General features: G+C 42.5%; 1 protein-coding gene across 2 annotated transcripts in view; it reads right to left on the bottom strand.

Annotated features, from left to right (window-relative positions):
* Window positions 1-23,632, bottom strand: part of PCNX2 (pecanex 2) — a 454,272-nt gene that overhangs the window by 345,155 nt on the left and 85,485 nt on the right. For both annotated transcript variants that reach the window (XM_072141166.1, XM_072141167.1), the window contains exons 5-7: window positions 11,802-11,934; window positions 10,025-10,155; window positions 4,174-4,264 (exon numbers count right to left, since the gene is read on the bottom strand). In XM_072141166.1, the coding sequence (XP_071997267.1) occupies window positions 4,174-4,264; window positions 10,025-10,155; window positions 11,802-11,934 (355 nt within the window). The remainder of the gene's footprint in view (window positions 1-4,173; window positions 4,265-10,024; window positions 10,156-11,801; window positions 11,935-23,632) is intronic.

Raw genomic sequence — 23,632 nt, 5'->3', positions numbered from 1 at the left:
CCCTTCCCGAGTTGGGACTCTGGCGCATATGGCAGATTTCATGCTAGGCTGCCTATCCCGTGACCCTCGCGTTCAAAGAATTTACTCCAGCACCGATTACTGGGTATTCACTCTCCTGGGCCAACGGTACAAGCAAAATCTTTCCACTCTCATCCCTGGAGAGGAAAGGAGTGTGAGAATGCAAGAATACCAGCAGGCCCTGGTGCACAAGCTGAAACAGTATTTCCCTTCTGACAGCGCTAGCGGCAGAGGGCGTACTTCTGCAGGACAAGTTGCGAGGGAGAGTAGGCGAGCAGGCAACTTGTCCAGCACTGGAAGGGGTACGCTTTACAAGGCCTTTGCCAGTTTTATGTCACCCCAGCAAGACACTGTCACCTGTCCCCAGTCTCGGCAGAGTAGGGCTGATCCTTACAGAAAGATGGTGAGGGAGTACGTAGCTCACCATACCATCGTCCTAAATGATCACACAGCTCCCTACAACTACTGGGTTTCAAAGCTGGACACGTGGCATGAACTGGCGGTGTACGCCTTGGAGGTTCTTGCCTGCCCTGCCGCTAGCGTGTTGTCTGAGCGGGTTTTCAGTGCAGCTGGTGGCATCATCACGATAAGCGTACACGCCTGTCGACTGACAGCGCTGACAGGCTGACGCTTATCAAGATGAATAAAGCCTGGATTTCTCAGGATTTCCATTCTCCACCAGGTGAAAGAAGCTCAACCTAAATAATGTATGCACTCCTCGTCCTCATTTTCCTCCTTCTCCTCCTCTTTGTACACTAAAGCAGAGGAAACTGGCTATTTTTTGCCAGGGCCAACTGGCTCTAGCTATAGTACTCTATGTATTTAATTTTTCTGGAGGGCCAACTACCCGGTCCTCTGTTTTAAACAATTTTTGGGAGTGCCACATACAGGTACTCTATGTATTAAATTTTTCTGGAGGGCCACCCAGCCGGTCCTCTGGTTTGAAAACTTTTTTGGACTGCCACATACAGGCACTATCCAAATTTAATTGTCTCCATAGCAGCCTCCACACTTCGTCTTTATAGCTGCCTCCACACGTTGTCTCCATTGCTACCTCCACACATCATCTCCATAGCTGCCTCCATACATCGTCCCCTTAGCAAACGAGCTGTGTCAGGCAAAATTTTGGGTTGTTTTCATGGCTTCCACATTAAACTTGTTAACTTTGTCGCCACCCTGCTGTGTTATCCACAAAATATACTGGCAAACTTTTATCAATTACCGATATTATTTCAGCGCTTCTTGCGCATCTGTTTACATTCCCCTCACCCGCCATAACCAAGCCAATTACTTATAAGAACAGTACTACACTTGATCTTATACAAAAGGTTCTTAGAAGTGCTGTTTGCAGCCCCCGCCTGCTTTGAAAATGATAATTTTTTCAAAGTAAACGCTTCTGGCCCCCAGGCCCATTTTGGGTGGGGAGGAGCCGAGAGACAGGGGCTTGGACAGGCGAAAGCTCACCTGGCAGCGGACCGCCAGCTCCATCCCAAGATTAGGCAGCCTCAGAGGCATCCATGCATACTGCCCCTGCTGTTTCCTGTCCATTTCGCCTCCACGATCCTCCACAGCGTCCACCAATGTCTCCATGTGCAACTTTCAACTGTCTATACCCCAGATGCTGGAGCGCGAGAGGGTATACAGTACATCATCCCCTTATCAAACGAGCTGTCAGGCAGAATTTTCAGGTGTTTCACCAGATACATAATGGAACTCAGCGCATCTGTCGTCGCCATGCTGGAGACCTGAAGTTTCAATCATAGCAGCGCAATATGGATGCCCCATACTGTCACTCTTAATCATGGAAGTCGTCTCCATGGCTGCCTCCAGATGTCGTCCCCCTTATCAAACGAGCTGTGTCAGGCTAATTTTTCAGGTGTTTCACCAGATACGTTATGGAACTTGGTCACTATGCTGTGTTATCGACTAAATATACCGTCAACCTTTTGTTCACATAGGAAATGATTTCAGCGCTTCTTGCTCATCTCCTTTGGTTCCTCTCTGCCCCCCATGGTTTGAAGCCTGAGTCCATTTGGGGTATGTAGCCATGCCACTCTCTAGCCTGCCGCTGCTGCCTTTGCATGCCGTCTTCTATAGTGTCAGTGTCAATTATTGGATGTTTTAGATGCTATCTAGCCTCATTCGGTCACTCTGCCATCGCCATGCTGTTGCCCATAATTTTGGCATAATGTTGCGATTAAGCAGCCTCAGAGGCATCCATGCATGCTGCCCCTGCTGTTTCCTGTCCATTTTCGTGGTGTTTTTATCATTTTCTGAGCTTTCCAGGTGTTTGGCCAAGCTTCCCTGTGCAGACCCTTGGTCCTCTTGAAAAATGCTCGAGTCTCCCATTGACCTCAATGGGGTTCGTTAATCGAGACGAGCACTCGAGCATCGGGATAAGTTCGTCTCGAATAACGAGCACCCGAGCATTTTAGTGCTCGCTCATCTCTAGTATCGACGCTCATCTCTAGTATCGACGCATCCGAAAATGCCCGGTCTATAAAAATATAATAACGTTTTTTCACTGCGTGAAAAACGTGAAACGGAAAATCGGAAAATCGTAACAGAAAATCGTGCCCAAAGTCGAAAATGGCACTTTTTTTGCCATTTAAAAAAAGAAAATTCTAGAAAACGTGGTCAAAGGTCGTAAAGTCCTCAAAATGATAAAATTGTAAACGTCATCAAAAGCCACAAAAAACAACACCTCCCAAAGCTCCGTATACCAAAGTATAAAAAAGTTATTAGCGCCAGAAGATGGCAAAATCCTAAAAAAAAAATTTTGTACAGGAGGTTTTAATTTTTGTAAATCTATGAAAACATTGTAAAACCTATACAAATTTGGTATTGTACCAACCCAAAGAATAAAGTACAGTGAAATCCAAGCCCACAAGAATATGGCACAAATGCTATTTTTTTACCAATTTCACTGTATTTTGAATTTTTTTCCGTCTTCCCAGTACACGGCATGGAATATTAAATATCACCATTTTGAAGTGTAATTTGTTACGCAGAAAATAAGCTATCAAACAGCTCTGTACATGGAAACATTAAAAAGTTATTGATTTTTGAACGTGGGGAGTGAAAAATGAAAACACAAAAATGAAAAAGGGCTGCGGCAGTAAGGGGTTAAGAGACCTATATAAGAGTAATACACCTAAATTATGTAATTTTTGAAACTACACTTCTCAATATATAAAAAAAGAAGTGTGAGTTAACCCTTTAGTACGAGGATGCGCCATATATGTTGGTAAACTACTACAACATGACTGGGCATAGAATGGAAGGAGTGCCTTTCATAGCAGATTTGAATTGCCACATTTTACAGGCTATAAAATGTTTATTTTTTGTAATTGGACACATGGGGGATTATTTTTTTGAGAATAAGATCCACTCTTTGGGTACATTATTTAAAGGTGGTTCAATAGCTAATAATGAGATTACCCCTGATGAAGTCACCTTGAGTGATGGAAAGCATGGGGTGTGTTTGCACCATGGCTGCCACGGGTGCCCTGCCTTTGACCACTCTGATGGCTATGATGTGATTCAAAAAAAGGCTTATTGTATTTTTTTGCCGACTCACTTAAACTGGTTGTTTGTGGGGCCTTAGTCCATTTATTGTAGGTATTTTTAGTTGCTACCATACTATATGTGTGTTATTTAAGTATTAACAAGCACTGTCTTACTTATCTTCTGTTGGGCAGCTAAAGTTTTCTAGGGTAAACATATCATTCTTACCCTATAGAGTCTTTCTAGTGCATTTGATTTTAATTGTATTGTCTGGTCTATGTCTATGCTTGTATATGTTTGCAATAATACACTTTAGAATTTTTATGAATTATTGAGGTTTAGGTTCTTTAGATTAGATGTAGTAAACTATCATAAAGTATAGGTTACACAGTCCCACAAGGTTAACACACAGTATACAACAATCTCATCTAGTCAGCGCAAGTATTTCTACATTAAGTTCAATTTTTAAAAAACTTTTTTCCTGTCGATATTTCTGTATGAACAGTTGTTATAGTCCCTTTATTATTGTAGCCAAGCAAGTTCCTTCATGGATTTCCTGTTTGTTTCAGACACCATTGAGGATCTGTGAGGGCTTTGCTTGGTAACTATCTTTAATTTAAATAGTATTTTGTTCAAGAAATTACTTACTCTGATATGGAGGTACATTTTGCCTTCATTTTCTTACAATACTCATCACTCTGATTTTCATCCATTAGAAAACACGATATACTGCTATTTTCTGTAAAGGAAAAGCAAAGCAATACTTCAATGCACAAGTTCAATGCAATTTTTTTCTTTGTAGAGAACATTTATAAAGACACAATTTTAACACAATAGAAATTGCATGACATTTGCTTTTACAGTCAGTCTTGTAAGAATATTGGAGTAGATTTATTAATCTGTTTAAAATAGAATTTTAACATAATTTGCACCAAAACAAGCAACTTGTAAGCAACAACTTTCAAAAAGGAAAATGTAGAAAACTGGCACTGTAAGTTTGTCCCCTTAAAGCGTAACTGTAAAGTTATAATGATTTTACAAAATTATTATATGTGATCCCACCTTTAAAAACAAACAGAACAATGCCTACTTTGTGCTGCTCCTACTTTTCTTTCCAAAGATTACACAGCACTGCACAAGGCTAGCCAAATAGGCCCCTGTCCCCATGGGGCTCACAATCTAATCAACCTACCACTATGTTTTGGAGTGTGGGAGGAGACCAGAGTACCCAGAGGAAAGTGTTTGACAAAAAATCACTAGAGTTGCAGTGGGCGGAGACTAATATCTGTCAGTCTATGCCCTCAGGCTGAGGCCAGCTAGCTTGTCCACAGATCCAATGATGTCTTGTGTTCTCTCTCAAAGTAATTTAGCATTAAATCCATTTAGATTCCTACAAGTAAATCCACTAAACACTGCACAGTGCACATACAGGATGTATATGGTGACAGCCTGGTAGCTTCCATCACATGGAGGAGCAGGGAACATGTAATAAGTGGTAGAAATCATACACAGGTTACATGTGATCTATAGCCTGTGCTGTGTGAGCAGTAAGGGTTAATAGCTTATCTGGACAGCTGATACTGCCGATGATAAGACACACAGAGAAACTTCTGTCGAATCACAGACTGGGATGGAGGGACTGATAGGGAACAGAGAAATATTGTACCTCACTATTCTGTGCAGGAGATATCTGCATATACATCCAGCCCTACTGCATTTACTGTTCTACACAAATTCAGCTCTGCTGCATTCACTGACACATGACCTCCTGCTCTGTGAGCAGGGAGCAGAAGCTCCTCCCCTCCAAGGAAACCGACCAGAAACAAAGTGTAAACAACATTTGGATTCATAAGGCTTATCAGCCCATGGAAAGGAAGCAGCCATTACAGCAAAGAGGTAATGTGAGGGCTATAACAAGGAAACTACTGCATGTAGGTAATAAAGAAACTAGGCCAAGTTGTTTGACATCCCAAGAGCTATTGATTTGTGAAAAATAAAAAACCTTTACAGTTACTCTTTAACTGTATGGTTGGAACTATTGTTCACAATACTAGTTAGTATTTTCATTGTTCTCACATGTGGCGAAGTTTAGGCTCGGAAACTTATGGGGTCTGATGTATGTGTTTTTGGACGAAAAAGTTGCATGTCTATAATAATGCCATTTTTGGCATGAAAATGGAACAATTGCGGAACAATTGGGCACAAAAACATGTCACACCAAAGTTGTGATAAATCCCCTGATCTGTTAGATGGATAGATTTTTTTAACCTAATTCATTTGAGCTGAACATAACATGCAACTTTACTTCAACAAAGCCTGATTGTTTAAAACCATGACTAGGCCAGGGTTGCACTGAAACTTTCTGTACTATTAGAATTACCCATGCGGTCTATAAAAAGGGTACTGTGCTGTATGCAATCTTATACACTGCAGGTGTCAATAAATACTTGAAATGAATTTATAGCACTATCAATGTCACAGTGTAGACCTGTTTTATTCTGTAAGTTCAAGATTTTTCCTGCAATAGTTAAAGGGGTTGTGCGCTATATATTATTTTAATGTATTTACACAGAGAAAAGGAAGTCACAATTTTCTAATATACATTTAAAAAAAAAGTTTCAAGCTCCATATTAGTTCATAGAAATGCTTCCCATAGAATGAAATAAAGATAGCATCCATTTTGTGGTCCACCACACAGACATCATGTGACCCTTGTGTTACTACTGTCCAGTTAACTCACAGGCGGATATATAACTTTTCAGAGTAAGAAATTATATACTGTACATGATTACTACAACACCTCTTCGTGCATGTCATTGTTGATGGAAACAATGTTTTTCTTCCTGCCTCCTAGCTCTGTGATTTTTTTCATAAATAGATTTATCAACCTAATGACATCATTACTAAGAGATAATTTTGTGTTTTAACAGTTTATATTTTTTTAAACAAACTCCTAGAGAACATTTATGATATAAATGTAAAACCATTTAATTGTTCATGTATGGAAAGTTATACAGCTGCTATACAGTGCAACATCCCCCACCAGGACCTGACCTTTTTGGGTGGCTGGAGGAAGCTGGGGTCCTGAATACCGGAGTGGCTGGCTAGTGCTGCCTAGCGCACAATGATAATCATGGGGCTTGGTATCAGGAGCGGAGGCCTCGTCCATAGCCTGACAGATCTCCAGAAGGTGGTGTGTGCAAAAATGGATATAACAGGAGAAGGTGAGCACAACAACTTTCATTATTATTTAACATGATAACATGATCCACACATGTGGCGCCCTCTCTGTATCTCTTTTTCTATTTGTGCAAAAAATAGAAGGAGAGGATGACAGAGTAGGTTTCTCCCTGGGGCAACCTGTGTGTAAGTCGTTATCCCTGGGAATGTAGGGTGGGGTGCCCATGATGATGTACAGCCGGATCCAGGCATCACTCAGAGGCACGTTGGTGAAGTATAACTTACAGTTCTTTATTGGAAAAGGCAAATCCCTTATCAGTAGCCAAGATCCATCTGGATGGAGGTAGCTGAAGATCAGGTCCTCAGGAAGGTATACACACAGCCTGGTAAAGTAGCTTTAGGCTGGGCTAGTTGTGAGGAGCAGAGTCTTTGTGGTGGAGCTCTTTAGTCTGGTGTCAGGGCAGCTTGCCTCAGACACTGCTTGTCTCTGGATCGAACTTCCTGGAATGCCCTTTGGGCTGAACTGGCCTCCCCAGAATGACCTCCAGGTCAAAGACCTTCTCTCTATTCTCTCAGACCTGGAACTTTCCAGCCACAAGGAGCTTTATAACCTCCCCTTGTGAGCTGGCAGCTCCTTTGTCCAACCAGCTTGCTCTACCATCACAGTATCACAGAGCATTTAATTGGATAATACATCTAACTTATGACCTCCCACACAGAATCTTACAGCTGCAATTACCAATTTTTTCATGCTAGAGACCTCCTTGTGAGGTGAGCAGGCTCATCAGAAAGCTCCTGACATGGAGAGGGACACTTTTGCAACACCTACCTACCCTATGCATCAGAAGAGTCAGAGTCATATAATAAAGATAAAGCATAATTGTAGGGAATACATACAACACGTCACAATGATCCATGAAGTGGGTTCACATGCTGAGCCTGCTCCATACATAGGGAGAGCTAGATGCATTATTAGCTCCTTAAAGGGGTTTTCCCATCTTGACATTTACATTTAATTCAATTAATTTGCCACATGTAGACATTTCTTCAATTGTATGTTATTAAAAAAAATGTTCCAGTGTGCAGATAATTTCTAAAAGTAGCCATGTTGTCCCTTAGAAACAAGATAGCTTCCTCGGATATGACCACTTTGCATTTTGAGAGCAGTGGCCAGACATGCGCTATTGAGCCCTGCCTAACCACCTGGCTTCAGCAATCATTACCGCAGGACGGCTGTGGGACATGCAGTAACTCCGGGACATTTCATATACAAAAGCCTTTTGTTTCTTTGTGCAATCACTTCAGCAGAGGTGGTCGTATCCAAGGACACAGTCTTTTTTCTAAGGGACCGTATAACTACAATTATGAGAAATTGGGCCACATTTACTTACCCGGTCCTATCGCGATCCCCGTAGTGCATTGTCCAATGAGGATGAAGTCTGGCGCAATTCACTAAGATTGTGCGCCCGATATCCTGCTTGTGTAACTTCCCCGTTGAGGTCCGCCGGAGTTCACCTTTTCTTCCCAGTGTATGTGAGTGCATGTCTTGCGACACAATTTGAATTTTAAATCCTGCACTTAGTCCGAATCAGTCGGGTTGTCCAACGGCCATGCCCCCCGATTTGTGTCGCATGAAAGTCGGGTGCAATTGAGCCAAAAACCCCTGTTAAATTCGGCGCAAATTGGAAATAGTCGGGAAACCCGACGGAAATGCGGTGTGCGGACCCTTTGTAAATGTGCCCCATTATCTTCACACAAGTACATTTTTTTTTAATAACATCAAATTGAAGGAATGTTTATATATGGCAGATGAATGAAACTGAATGTGAATGCCAAAAAGAGAATACCTCTTTAAGTGTGTCCCTCAAACCTGATGGCAAAATGAAAATTAACGTTAGGGCACCAACCGGTTGCTAGGAAAGCTGGAATGCCTGTTATTGCAGGATCCTGCTCTTATTGTATTAGTGATCAGACCACCTAAAGTTGAAGTACCTTTGGATGCCAAGAAATACAGTAAAAAAATAAAATAAAAAGTTTAGACATAAATATTTTTTAAAAAAAACCTCAAATCACTCATATATGCTACAAAGCAAATGAAAATAAATAAATAAAAACAAATATGTTACATATCATGCCCCAAAACCTCTTATTTATCAAAATATAAAATGTCTTATTCCCCTTATTGGAAATGTCCATATTGCCACTTTTTGCTATTTTCCCCACAAAAAAATTTAATAGAAAATTGGAATAAAAAGTGGTTGAAAAGTCAAACAGTCTGGAAAATTGTAGCAATGACAAAGTCAGCTCATCCTGAAAAAAATTACAGCCTAAGCTCAATTTATACCTATATAAATTGGTATCCCTGAGATCATACCAACCCAAACAATAAAGTCGAGGTGTCCTTTGGTGTGCACAGTGAAATAACGATATAGCCCATAACGATATGGCACAAATGCATTTTTATGTCAATTTCATCTCATTTGGAACATAAAATATGGTCATTAGAAATGTGGAAAGCAAAAAATAGACACGTTAAAACTCCACCGGCGGCAAGGAGTGTACAGCCTGTGTACAGCCATCGAAATGACTGGAGACTTCATCCAGTGTGAAAGTGTTTAGAAATCACTGTGTTCTCGCTCCTCTCTGCTTGAAGGCCATGTTGTGACTTATACAGAGCTAACAGAAGGCCAAGTAGTATAAACATTCTGCCTCGGAGAAGACAGTGCACAATTTATTGAGCTTTTTGGAGAATGTCCTGGAAAATTAATTATGGCCAATAGCATTGCAGTATTATATCTCCTTGTCACGCCCCCCCCCCCCCCCCCAATGCTGATGACTCTGTATTTAAAATATGCGGTTGAGCGCAAATAAAGATTGGAGATTCTACACTAAGAAACTGGTGTGTCTTGGTTTTGTGCTCTCGTCTCGGTACTGGGCAGCCATGGAAGGGTTAATAAGAAAGTCACCTTACAACTGAAGTAAGGGCAATTTATGCCCTAGATAAAAATCTCTGTCAGGCACTTTCATGAATATGACTGGTGAATTGGGCAGTCTTAAAGCCTTAAAACATTTAAAAGTTTGTGGGACAAGGGGACCCCTAAAGAACTGGAAATTGGTGTACAACAATTCATGTTGACTGATATGTCAGATGGATAGGCAGCAGAGTACATAGAAATCATGAGACCCCTATAGCAAAAAAGTCAGGTATGGGTCCCTGCGCCCCCAGAAAGTAAACACTGTATCAGCTTTTTCAGTGCAAAAGAATTATTTCAGTCCTGAGGTAACATTCACTAATGCTAATCCAATATTTTAGACTTACCAAGGCTGGATTGTGTGTCATCTTGAAGTTCCACAGTGGTTCCACAGAGGACTTGTAAAACAGTACTATCTTGCTGTGATGGATGAGCGCAAGTTACTTCATAGATGATCTTTTTTCTGTCAACCTGACAACTTCAAAAAGGGGACAGTATTTTCAATAATAACATACAAGTTCAATACATATTATATAATCTTTATTCATTGCATGTGTTGTATCATATATTTAGGACAGTGATTGATAATAGAAATTCATAGAAACTTTCATTTTCAATTATTGCCTGCTCACAATTCTCAAAGCTGTAGGGGGACTAAAAAGCGTTTGCATAGGGTTCTGACAATGATTTTAGGTGCCACATAAAAATAATTTCGTTGTTTCTTAGCTCATCACTGTTCATTTACCTCACATTTGGCTACAGCTTATATATGAACTATGGTATACCATATGTATGCCTGGGCAATTTATTGTATTAATGCTGCAATACCCTTAAAACCAGATCTACACTCCAGTACCATATAATTCAATTTATTCACATAAAATATGTATAGAAGTATTGCAGGTCTTACTTAAAATGAATTTCGGACTGTGCAATAAGGTAAAATTTATAAACTCTTTAAATATTTTAAACATGGCACTGGAACACCAACGGTGCCCCTGGGCAGAGATCTCTGGTACCTCCGATCTCAGGAGTTAACTCACATATTAAGTATTAAGTGTGCACATTTGAACATATAGATCATAAACATCATGTTAGAACTTGCATTGCATAGTCCAATGTGTGCCTAATCAGCATGCACTCAGAGCAGGAGGAGGTCAGTGACATGGTTCAGGGGAGCATGTGACCAAGGCTGCTCATCCGATTACTGAAGTCACATGACTACACAGCTGACCTCACAATTAGGTGATCATGCATTTCATAAACTTCTGAATCGCATGCTCAGAAAAAAAACAGTTAGTGAACATATGAATACTAAAACATAAGTGTTATAATCATTATAAACATTCTCAGAATTAAAAAAAAGTACATCTGTATATAAAAATCTAATTTGTGTAGATATTTATCCCTAAAACCCCTTCAAGGACAAGTTTTTTTTTTTTTTTTTTTTTTGTTTTTCCATTTTTAACTCCAAACCCCCCCCCCCCCCCCAAGCTGTTTTAGGACTTTCAATGTTCAGTTGAGATGACACCTATCCTTTATTCTTTGGACCAGTGTGATGTCTTAATAGTTGTCAAAACGTAAACCATTATGTGCTAATTGGGGCTCACATTGCTGTTATAGTTTTAACCCCATAAAATTTAAAATTTTGTAAATGGCGAGTTTTATCATATTTGCTCAATTTAAATATTTCCATAAATAAGTGGAAAAAAAATATTAACCAAAGTTAACCACGAGCATTGACCAAAGTTAACCACGAGTTCTTATCTTGCAAAATGTCATAAATTTTTGTGCAAAAATAAATTCCGATCACATGCTGGCATAGGAAACAGATTAAAATGGGTTGCTTACAATTTTGTGAATTTTTGAAAACAGTTGCAAAAAACTAAACAAAAAGGCCAGATTTAACACCCTTTAAGATACATCAAATAAACCCAAATCATCCCTCCCTATTACAAAAGACTTGTCGCAATTTCCAGACCAGATTTTAAGAGAAATGACCAAACTGTGAAAATTTTCCATGCGTGATCATAAAGCTGGGATATTTTAGAGCAATTGAAGCATGATGTTTACTAATAAAAAGTGCAGTGCTTCTAGAAAATATACTGAAATTAAACTGCTTACTTTGGTAACTGTTCCGGAGATGTCTGATTTGTTTCATCAACAGTGCTGCATTCATTTTCTGGATGGGAAGTAGATTTTTCTGACTTATGCTCACAGAACCTTACATTTTCTTTTACTTTTTCAGCAGAAATCTCTGTGTATTAAAAAAAAAAGAGAATATCTTTTAATTACACTGTTACAAGTGAATAGCTCATCAATGACAACAAGCTAGGTAGAAATAGACCAGGTGTAACTTCAAGCTGCAATATCTGTACTGGCTCCCTAACTATAATGCATTGTTTATAGTTCTGGCCTCTTTCAATTGAGAAAAGACACCTTGTGCACCACATAAGACTCCCAGGATAGGCACAACCTCACCTGCTGCACCCTCCAGGTAACACCCATGTTCACATAAAGATGCTTTCAGATAAATAATAAAAAAAAGTTCTAAATGATAGTACAAATCCATTATACAGCAATCACAATCCATCACCCAACAAGCTCCACTTAAATGTTATCACCCAATGCTACACAGCTGTAACAAAGAATCATTTGTGAATATAAAATACACAAAAGAATCACACCCAACTGAAGACTATTACTAAAATAGATTAATCTTTATTAGTAAATATCTAGCTTAGTAAAACACTAGCTGGTCATCGGACCTGAAAACATGCAATAAAAAGATGTGGAGGTGGTCACAAAGTACACAAAAAAAAAATCCACACGCTGGTACCAGGAAAGATATTTTAGTAAAAATACTCTATAGGGTATACACAATGTTCATGAATATGCCTACCCTGAAAGCATTAGCCCAATACTAACCACATATCTGCATACTAAAACAGGAGTTGGTGACTACCACCACAACGCGCAGCATGTGTTTCATCATCTGCTTTCTGGTACTGGGGTGAGTGGTCTGGCTACAAAATATATAAAAAGATAGCTAGATAATAATAGCTATAAGTCTACTGTATGCTAGGTTTGGGACATAACAATAGTGGTGTGTTGTACGCTGCTGGTGTTTCCACCCAATGCTGCTAGTAAGTTAGGCACTGCTGCACATTAACCCTTTCACTGCCAGGCATTTCTGGAAATTTTGTCATGTTATTCGCCAGAGCAATGTTTACAATTTTGATGTGTAATAAAACCAAAATTACAGCAAGAAGAATTATACTAAACCCCAACAAACCATATATATTTTTAAATTGCATTAAAGAGTTTATAGGCATAGGCACCTTCATGCAATTTTGATTCAAAGTGTTAAATTTTATCAAATATACATAAAATTTAACTTTGATGGCAAATGTGTTCCAAAGAGAATATATTTACTTTCACATCTCTCAATGCTGAGAAGAACCAGAATCAACAGGCGTGGAGAAGCTTTGCTTACATCTAGGGACACTTCTCCCAACAACCCTAGGTGCTGGCTTATTTCCGGACGCTGGGGACGGATAGGACAAGACCCAAGGAAGTGCTCATAGGCTCCTCTGTAGATGGCACGACCGGAGGCTGGAGTTGCTTTTGGAAAACCGGAGCCAGACGAGGAAGAGACGCCATGGGCGAACATGGGGTTGTACGAGGCAGAACTCTTCAAAACGCTCCCTAAACCGCACATTGATTTGGGTGACTATGGTGATGAGGCCACTCAATATAGACGGCAGATCGGATAGATGAACATATGTAGAGTTCAGAGATACCTCATAGTCATATGTTTACAAAAATTAACATAATATCACTAAAACTGAAATAACTAAATAACTGTTTTTCAGCTAGAAAAACAAAATATAGCAATAGTCCGCAGTGGCAGCCAAGGTCGAGGTACAGGAGGGGAATACAACCTCGTACGCATCCGTGAAGGTGAGGAGTGGAAGGCGGCCTTCAATACTCGTGATGGGCATTTTGAGTATTTAGTAATGCCCTTTGGACTGAATTCCAAGAATTTGTCAACGATATCTTCAGAGGCTTGCCCTATACTTGTGTCGTTGTCTACTTGGACGATATTCTGGTCTTCTCTTTTGACCTACGGTCTCACCTGACCCATGTCTGGCAAGTTCTCAGGCGCCTAAGGGCCAATCGCTTGTATGCCAAACTCAAGAAATGCCAATCATTTCTAACAAAGGACTTCAGATGGATCCTGCCAAGTTGTCTGCTTTACTTCAGTGGCCTTACCCAGTGGGACTACGTGCCATACAGAGATTTCTAGGCTTTGCCAATTATTATCGGCAATTTATTCCACACTTCTCTCTTGTGGCTCCAATTGTGGAACTGACCAAGAAGAATGGCATTTCGAGACTCTGACCTCTGTAAGCTGAAGGAGCCTTCAATAGGATGAAGTCTGCCTTTGCCTCTGTGCCAGTTCTCACAAGGCCTGACAAGGAGAAGCCTTTCCAGTTGGAGAATGACACCTCATCCGCTGGGGCTGTCCTCACCCAGAAGGGGCCCAAAGGTCGTACCCTCACGTACAGTTTCTTCTCCAAGACCTTCTCAGCTACCGAGAGGAATTATTCCATTGGGAACTTCTGGCCATAAAGCTAACTTTGGAGGAATGGCGCTATCTTCTGGAAGGAGCTCATTACCCGGTCCATATCTACACTGACCACAAGAATATCCGGTATCTCCAGACTGCTCAGCATCTTAATCCTCGTCAGGCTCGCTGTTATCTTTTTCTCTCGATTCAACTTCCTGATTCACTTCCGAAGAATGTCAAGGCCGATGTGCTCTCTCGAGCCTCTGATGTCGTTGGGGAAGAATCGGCTCCTTGTCATATCATTCCTTCAGAACGACTGGTTGTTGTTGCTGCTGTGGACCTATGACAGCTTCTTCCTGGCTTTTCGGAAGAGGACATTGATTTGGGGACATTGGTCTTGTGTGGCTGGACACCCGGCGCGCGCTGATAATTGGCCTCTGGCCAGTTGCCTGCCCTAATAAATTCCTGTGTCCCCTGCCAGATCTTTGTGCCTAGAGCCCTAGAGAAAGCGGTGTTTATGCTTTGTGCTGTTTCTGAGAATTCCCATTGTGACCCCCCCCCCCCTTCCATTTTTGACTTCGCTTCTTTGCCACCTGCCCTAACTTGTTGCTACATCTCTGATCCTGTGCTGCCCGTCCTGACCTCCTGCCTGTCCCCAACTACAAGATTGCCTGCCGTTCCCTTGCCTTGACCTTGGCTGCCACTGTGGATAAATCACGCCTGTGGAACGACCTGGTGGTACCACGCCGCAGCAAGTCCAACCCGCTTTGCGGGCTCTGGTGAAAACGGGTGCCACTTAGACGCTGGTCCCAGGTAGTGGCTTGTGTCATCATCCGCAGTGGTTCAGAGGATCCACAACCTTTGAGCCTGACACAGGCAATTGCATTTGCCTTAACTGTTGACAGCCTGTACCAGCCTCATGTAACTTTGTGACAAACACAGGTTATTTTTTTAAAAATGCAATGAAAATGCCATAAAAACATAAGTTTATACATAAAACTCACATCAAAGTGGAGGTTTATGCACAAATAGGCATTTAAAAATAATACAATGTGAGCAGATTTATATGTACCATAATACACAACATCAGCAAGAATTTACTCTTCCAAAAATGCTAAAACAAAAACCATGACATATTTGGTTGCAATCTACAAAACCATATAACAAATTCAAGAAACAATTACGACATGTGCCCTAGTACCGTGAGCCCCCAAAAGATGCAAAGACATAGGGTCCGTTCTTGATTATTCTGAAGGATTTCCTGCATTCTCCTCCTTGGGGAGTGCTGTGGACGAGGTGGTGCTGCATGGTCTGGAGGCACCAGCAAGGATGGAGACTCAGTAATCTCTGATGCTGAGATGTTACAAACTTGCCCCTGCTGCAGGGATGTGCGTAGGATGCTGTATTATATGGGTCTTACCAGATGTCTTATTTGTAGTCAAAATGGCCCCATGTATAATAAATGTTTCATTGATGTAAAACGTCGAGGAAGAATCTGAGCGCTTTCCTCTTAATCATGGTCAATCTTGAAAGATCTTGTCGTTGTCTGTAAGAGTGCCGTTTAACGTGCTCGAAACGTGTAGGTTGAAATTTGTAGTCTACAGTATGGACGCAATGCTTTTGTCTATGTGATGCTGTGTTATATACTTTGGAGTAAACATATGCGCTGGATTAGCTGTCCTCTTGGATTGTTCTATATCAAGCACGCTGGTCACGTAGATATCTGAGCTGCTGGGTGGAAGTCCTCCAAAGATATATCCTACCAGGTGATCGTTGCCAACATACATATCTTTATTAAGGACTAGTCTACAGGACGTTCCTGAGTCCAGTAAAGTTCAACGGGTGAGTCCGCTACCACCCCCTGCACCAGATTGAAAACAGAGCAAACCTTTTGAAGTTGTGAGGAGGGGACAGTTTGAGACAGGCCTCTGACACGGATGTTGTTCTGCCTTCCCCTATTCTCTGCGTCATCTAGTTGATCTGTCAGATGCTGTATTCCATAGGCGTGAGTAGATGGCAAGAACTTGTGAGAATTTGGGAGCTAGATTCTTTCTCCTACAAATCTATAGGGGAGAAACTGAATTATTCAGGCAGTGTACTTGAAAAAATGTTTTGGGGGGAGGACACATGTGTCATGCCTTTTGTCTCAACACAACAATATACATGTTTACAGTGGTGACTCTTTTTTGAGTATTAATAATACTTTTTAGTAGCACCTCAAAGGTTGAGGGGATCATATATCCCAATTTTAATAGTATTTATTAACAGTGTTCCTGTCATTGAATAGCACACAGTAATACGTGGATCACAAAAGTACTCTGTCTGTGGATAGCAAGTAGTAATAGGTAGATCATAAAAGGGCTTTTCTCTGTGAAAAAAGTGTACTAATAGATCATAAAAGTGCTTCTGTTATTGAATAGCATGCAGTAATATATGGATAAGAAAAGTGAACCAGTCAGTGAATAGTGCACAGTAATATGTGGATCATTAAAGTGCTCTTCTTAGTAATTACTGCACAGTAATATGTAGATCATAAAAGTGCTCCTGTCAGTGAATAGTTCTTCTGGTGCAACTAGGTGCCAGGGTGTGTGGATTGTACTGGTAGGCCACAATAGGCTACACAAAGTTGAGGCAATGATCAATTACATGACAAACAGTGCAACTTCCATGGGATTATCTCTGGTAATCATTGGTAAAACACACTACAGGCTGATCCAAAACAGGTCAAAATGAGGCTCAGTATTCTGTGTGGCCTCCACGTGCCTGTATGACCTCCCTACATGTTAAGGCTGCGGATGGTCTCGTTAGGGATATCCTCACAGACCTACACTAAAGCATCCGCCAACTCCTGGACAGTCTATGGTGCAACGTGACGTTGGTGGATGGAGTGAGACATGATGTCCCAGGTGTGCTCAATCGGATTCAGGTCTGGGGAACATGTGGTCCAGTCCATAGCTTCAATGTCTTCATTTTGCATGAACTGCTGACACATTCCAGCCACAGGAGGTCTAGCACTAAAGGAAATCCAGTGCCAACCGCACCAGCATATGGTCACATGAGGGGTCTGAGGATCTCATCTTGGTAACTAATGGCAGTCAGGCTACCTATGGCAAGCACATGCCACACCGATCATGCTGAAGAATGTTGCAGGCATCAGATTGCTCTCCATTGTGTCTCTGTCAAGTCTGTCTGTCACATGTGCTCAGTGTGGACCTGGTTTCATATGTGCAAAGCACAAGGCGCCAGTGGCAAATTTGCCAATCCTTGTGCCCTCTGGCAAATGCCAAGCCTCCTGCACAGTGCTGGGCTGTGGACGTCGGACCCTCATATTGTTTTCATGGAGCCAGTTTCTAACCGTTTGTGAAGACACATGCACAATGGGATAGATATCCGGAAGGTTACATAAAAGGGTTGATATCAGGGGATGGGAGACACACTGAACAAGAGACATCATGGAAAACAAGGAAAAACATATTGGCCCACATTTACTTAAACTAAATTTTGCGGGCAGGTGGGGGGGGGGGTCACATCAGCCTTGTGGTAGACACAAATTTAGATCATGTTTAATAACCAAAATCTGAGATACCAGCATGGATTGTATGTACCCCACAGTGCACCCCCAGCAACCACAGTGCCCCCACAGTGAACCAACCGTGTAGACACAGTGCCACCAATGAGCACCCCCAGCAGTCACAGTGCCCCCACAGTGCACTCCCAGCAGCCACAGTGCCCCCACAGTGGACTCCCAGCAGCCACAGTGCCCCCACAGTGCACTCCCATTAGCCACTGTGCTCCAGCAGTAGCCACAAAGCTCTCCCAATACCCCCATTAGCCACAATGCTCCACAAATACCCCCATTAGCCACTGTACCCCCAGAAACCCCAGTAGCCACAATGCTCTCCCAATGCCCCCAGTAGCCACAGAGCTCCTTCTCCTCTCCCCTCCCCCAATGCTGTGGAAAAAAAAAACAATTTACATACCTTTCCTCGCTCCCTCAAGGCAGCAGCTGTCCTTTTCTTTGATCCAGTATGCCCCCACTGTACGCGCCGGCTCTGAAGTCTTCTGCTGCTTAGGTGTTGCAAGGAAAGGTATGCATTGGAGTTTCCCTGCAACTATGCTGCACTCCCAATGAGCGCAGCTTAGGGGCAGGGAAAGAAGATCCAGGTCTGTAAACATAAGGATACCTCCTGTTCACTTCCTATAGCTCCTTCAATCAAAGCTTTTATCACAAGCCGGAAATATACAACACCATGGTTAAGCAGCGAATCCAATCAAGCTCATGTAATATGCCTATTCAAAGTGTGGAATACTTTTTACCAACTCTAAAATCAAAAGCATGGGCAGATAGGGGATTTTCTACTTTTTTTCCCATTTTTAACCATTGTGCAAGAATTTGATATCCCGATCTCTCAGGTTTTCTATATAGCCCAAACAAGAGGCCACGCTTAACCTACACACAACATCATTATCAAAAGATAATATATGTTACTCTTATATGTTTGAGAAAAAGTTTTACAGATTTAAAGCCACTAAACATATGTATGACATATTGGCCAGAAACTTTGAAATGCAGTCTTAGATTTTCATATTCAGTCTGACCCCCCATTGGATCTGCTCATGCTAGGGATCACTGAGTTTCCTTATAAATACCGAAAATGTACTGTTCATACCCTACAAGCGGCCAATCTTTGAATGCTAGATGGTAGACGTCTTCTTCGTGCGGGCGAAACTGAGGTCCCTGGTGACAGGTTCCCTTTGTGGGATAAGAACCGTATAATTAGAGTGCTTGCCTTTATTAAAGATGATGGATGGTGAACATGTGAACTGCACATGCGCGGCTTGGGGTGTGATATGACAGAAGTTCCAGATCACGTGATGCCACCAGCCTCCCTCACTAGCAGCATGGGGCGATAACAGATTATTATTATCCAGCCCTACTTGAGAGAGCTGACGCCTAAACATGTGTCAGGGTTGTGTGATGAGTGTTCTGCCCACAGTTCTAGTCCGCCCCATCCTGCCCCCATTTCTAGTTTCTCCCCCCCTCCTGCCCCCAGTTCTAGTCCCTCCCTGCTGCCCCCAGTTCTAGCCCCCCTGCTGCCCCCAAGTTCTAGACCCCTCCTGCTGCCCACAGTTCTAGACCCCTCCTGCTGCCCCCAGTTCTAGACCCCTCCTGCTGCCCCCAGTTCTACTACCCCCTTGCAATTCTAGTTACTCCTCCTCACTGTGAGCAGCCCTGTTCCACAGGAGGGTGTATAGAGTCGAAGCCAGAGGGTCATGTGATGATGACATCATCACAAGTCCTTCAGCTTCTCCTCTATACAGCAGGGAATAAAATTGGGGCTGCACTCCTGCTCCATAGAGTATGCTACTGATATATCTTTTCTGATTATAATTTATTTCTGCATATATTTTGTACTATTGGTACTCATTCCTGGAACTAGCTTGTGGACTATTTTAGCACGTTGCACACGGTGGCGCACGGGCACACGTTGGCGCTCACCCCCACCCCTCTCCATAGAGGAACATGGCGCACGACGCCGTATGCCGAGCCAAGATAGAATGGGGTACGGAGCCCGTAGGGTGCCGTGCGCCCATTGCCGCTTTGGGGGACGTATACAGGCCATATATACGCCGCCCATATATACCGCCCCAAACGGCAGCGTGAACGTAGCCGTACATGGGAAAAGTATAAACTTTGTGACCTCTCTCATGTTTTTATTGTATCTTTTTACATCTTAAGACCAATTTGTGTTTTATATATTTACAAATATAGATTGATCTATTTTGATAGTATGTACTTACAGGTATTCACTATGAGGCTTGTACTTTATTTGCCACCTAAATATTAGTAAATTGAATGTAACATAAATAGTCAAGGTTTAGTAAAATACTTGTTTTCTTAATATTGTATGAGGTTTCTAGCCCTCTATACAATTGACAACACATGCACCAGTTACTTTTATGAGATCCAGAAGCATAAGGTTTTGTTCATTGTATTGAGGTGGTGATGTAGTATAAAAGCTCAGCACCCATTCAAGTGATTAAGAACCAAGCTGACTTGGCTATACATTGGATTGTGCCTTCTGCTTCTGACTCCATCCACTTTAAAAGGTCTTGCCAGCAGGAAAATACCTTCAGCACACTTTCAAACCATTCAGATCTGTTCAGCATTATTCATTAGTATATTAAGCTAAAATGCTGAACAAATCTGCAACGTGTGAAAAAAGCCACACTATGTGAATACATAGCACAATAAACCAACAAGAACATTCTTTTGCAATTAAATAGGGTGGCTTTTGCCACACCTTCTTTGCAGCTTTCCCTGCAATCTTTAATTCTTTTCACTGTAAAGATTGAAATCCATTGGAAAACACAAAGGAACATTTCTCATTCATCAGTTTTCTGGGTTAAAATGCATAAAAAGTCTTTCCTTTTTACCATTATGCCAACTTCATGCTAAGTGGGGTTTTGAGGCGTGGCATGGGGCCTAGTACATTTACTGCAAGTTGTGAAATTCTACACCAGGAGAGACTGTCTTCAACTCTGACCTAAAATATGGCTTAAGACAACTTATAAGGTCATAAGAGAAAAGCAAATACCCATCACTATTTATTAGACAAATCTAGAGTAAAATGCAGAAGCATTGTGTGGAAAATTAAGTACACAGATTTTCATAATAGTAATCAAAAGTCCTTTATTTGTTTACCATTAGAAACTATGACCAGCTCAATAAAAGCTGAAGTATTATTGTAATGATGTATCCTGAAACCACGACGGCACCAACCAGAGAGATGGTTCCACCCCTAGGGACAGGAAACCTAAGCACATAAAAACAAGCTCCACCTATCTACCTTCAGTGGTTTTCAAAGACTTTGGAAGAGCCGTTAGTTTATCAATTTTTATATACATATATATTTTTTTTTCCAAAGCCTGTGACCAACACCAAAATGAAAGAAAAGAACACTTGGGTGGGAAAATACCAGGTGCCATTGTGGGTCGAGGAAATATAATTACGGGTAAGTTACTACTGTTTTCCACTTCATCACGACAGCACCAACCAGAGAGAATTTCAGAGAAAAGAATGGGTTAGGGAGGGATAACAGAGGAAAGAACCTTCCTCCCAAAGGATAATTCTGAAGAACCCACCACATCAAGTATATAGGGCTTATAGAAAGTGTGGGGGTTGGGCCAGGTAGAAGCCTGACAGATTTGGTGAGTAGAGGCATTTCTTAGTTCTGCCCAGGATGTAGCAAAGGCTCTGGTGGAATGCGAATCTTTTCAGTAGCAGATTCTCTGGAAATTTCATATGCCAGTTGGATGGAGATTTTTCAATTGTAGTAGATGAAGCTTCTGGTCTGAGAATGACTCTATCCTGTAAGCGTAAAAAATATGGAAGTCTACAGGAAAGTGCCGACAATTCTCCTTTTCTTCTTGCTAATGTAATAACTTCCTTGTTGCACGATTCGCATAATTTATGCAAAACTCACAATCCCTTGCCAAAGTCCAAAACAGTTGCAAAAATTGAGGTTTTCGGTGCGAGCCAGACAGCGCTGCTGCTGCTAGGATTCTCCTCGAGGAAGGTGTTGTGCTTCGGGGGAGCAGCAGGGGGGTCCATCAAGTTGCGCATAGCCCGACATGCTCTCACTGCTTTCTTGCAGTAAAGATATAAGAACGATCCCGCGGGTTGCTAAGGAGCAGTCTGCATCAGTCCAATGTTGACAGGGTCATTCTGTGTCAAGTGAGGAGTTTCCTGGCATACCGGATGGAATCCTAAAAGCAATCAATAAGGAACCAGGCCATGAGTGCCCTGAAAAAGTCCATAAAGTACCATGTGGAAACACCATGGTGCTCCTGGGCATAGAGTCTGTGAATTCATGTTCCAGGGCATCCAGCAGGCTCTGAGCACAAGTCTTTGGCTACCACAGATCAGGTTTGAATCCCTCCAGTTGGTGGTCCCTCATTAAGCAGACAGCCTGGGCCTCACTCACCTTCCTGTGTCCCCTGCTGGATTTTTGTGCCTTGTGCCCTAGAAAAAGCTTGTCCCGTATACTCCTTGTTTGTATTGCGATTTCCTGTTGTGACCCCAGTTCCGTTATTGACTACGGTCCCATGCTGCCTGTCCTGACCTCCTGCCTGTCCCCGACTAGAATTCTGCTATACGTACTTCGCTTTGGGCGCCACCGCAAACAAAGTGGCGTCTGTGGAGCAACCTGGTGGTAGCACGCCGCAGCAAGTCCAACTCGCTTTGCGGCAAGCTAGTGAAAACTGAGTACCACTTAGACTACGCTCCCAGGTGTCGGCCTACGTCATTGCTCGCGATGGTACAGTGGGTCCCCCACCCTAAAGTGGCTTTCATCATCAGCCTGGCATGGACTACTGCCCTCTGGGACAGTAAAGACCTGCCCCACTTGGCTCCTGTCTTCCAACCTCCTCCTCAGCCGTTTTCTGTGTCAGCTGCCGAGGAACCCGTGCAGATGGATATCGCTTGGGTGACTCCCCAGGAGCGTTCCAGGCGAAAACAGGAGAACCTCTGTCTCTATTGTGCCAGCCCGCAACACTTCCTTCAGACTTATCCACACTGTCCTCAGCGCCCAGTAATTGCAGGGAGCCATTGCAGCATCAGTGGCTAGGTGACAACAAAGCTTCACCACATCTGAACACACCTGTCCTACTCAGCCCTGGGACAGGTAATAAGTTTCAGGAAACTCTGCAGGAAACTTCATGGATGCTGCCCTGGACTCCCCGTCTCGAGAAGTAAGTGGGCAGATGACCACACTGAGCCTCTATATCTGCTAGTAGGGGGGTTGCACAAGGAGAGACTTTCATCTTACGTCCTACCCCAGTCCACGTCTTCTGTTCTTCTGGGTCTTCCATGGTTGCAGTGCCACGCACCTGTGCTCAACTGGCACAGTGGGGAAGTTCTTCGTTGGGGACCAGAATACCAGTCTTGCTGTCAACCTGTGGCCCCCGTCTCTTCTCTGATGTCTTCCAAGGCTCTGGTGGGTCTCCCAGCTTCTTATACAGACTTTGCTGACGTCTTCTCGGAGAAGCAAGCAGAGACTCTGTCACCACACCGTTCCTTCGACTGCCCCATTGAGCTGCTACCGGGCAGCTACCGGGCTCCACAGTTGGGATCAGGTGTCTCCATTGTCTGTGGCTGAAACAGAGGGGTTTTTTTTGGCCAAGAAAGATAGATCTCTGCATTGACTACCCTTAATTACAGAACTCTTTGGCCACCTCCTTGGAGCCAAGGTCTTCAATAAATTGGACTTTAGAGGGGCATCCACATTCGTGAAGGCGATGAATGGAAGGACACCTTCAACACTCGGGATGGGCATTTCAAATATATGGCCATGCCCTTTGAACTCTGCAATGCACCTGC

The sequence above is a fragment of the Engystomops pustulosus genome, chromosome 3 (assembly GCF_040894005.1).
Source record: "Engystomops pustulosus chromosome 3, aEngPut4.maternal, whole genome shotgun sequence".
In the NCBI taxonomy this organism is placed as follows: Eukaryota; Metazoa; Chordata; class Amphibia; order Anura; family Leptodactylidae; genus Engystomops; species Engystomops pustulosus.
This window is presented reverse-complemented; position numbering and strand designations above follow the sequence as displayed.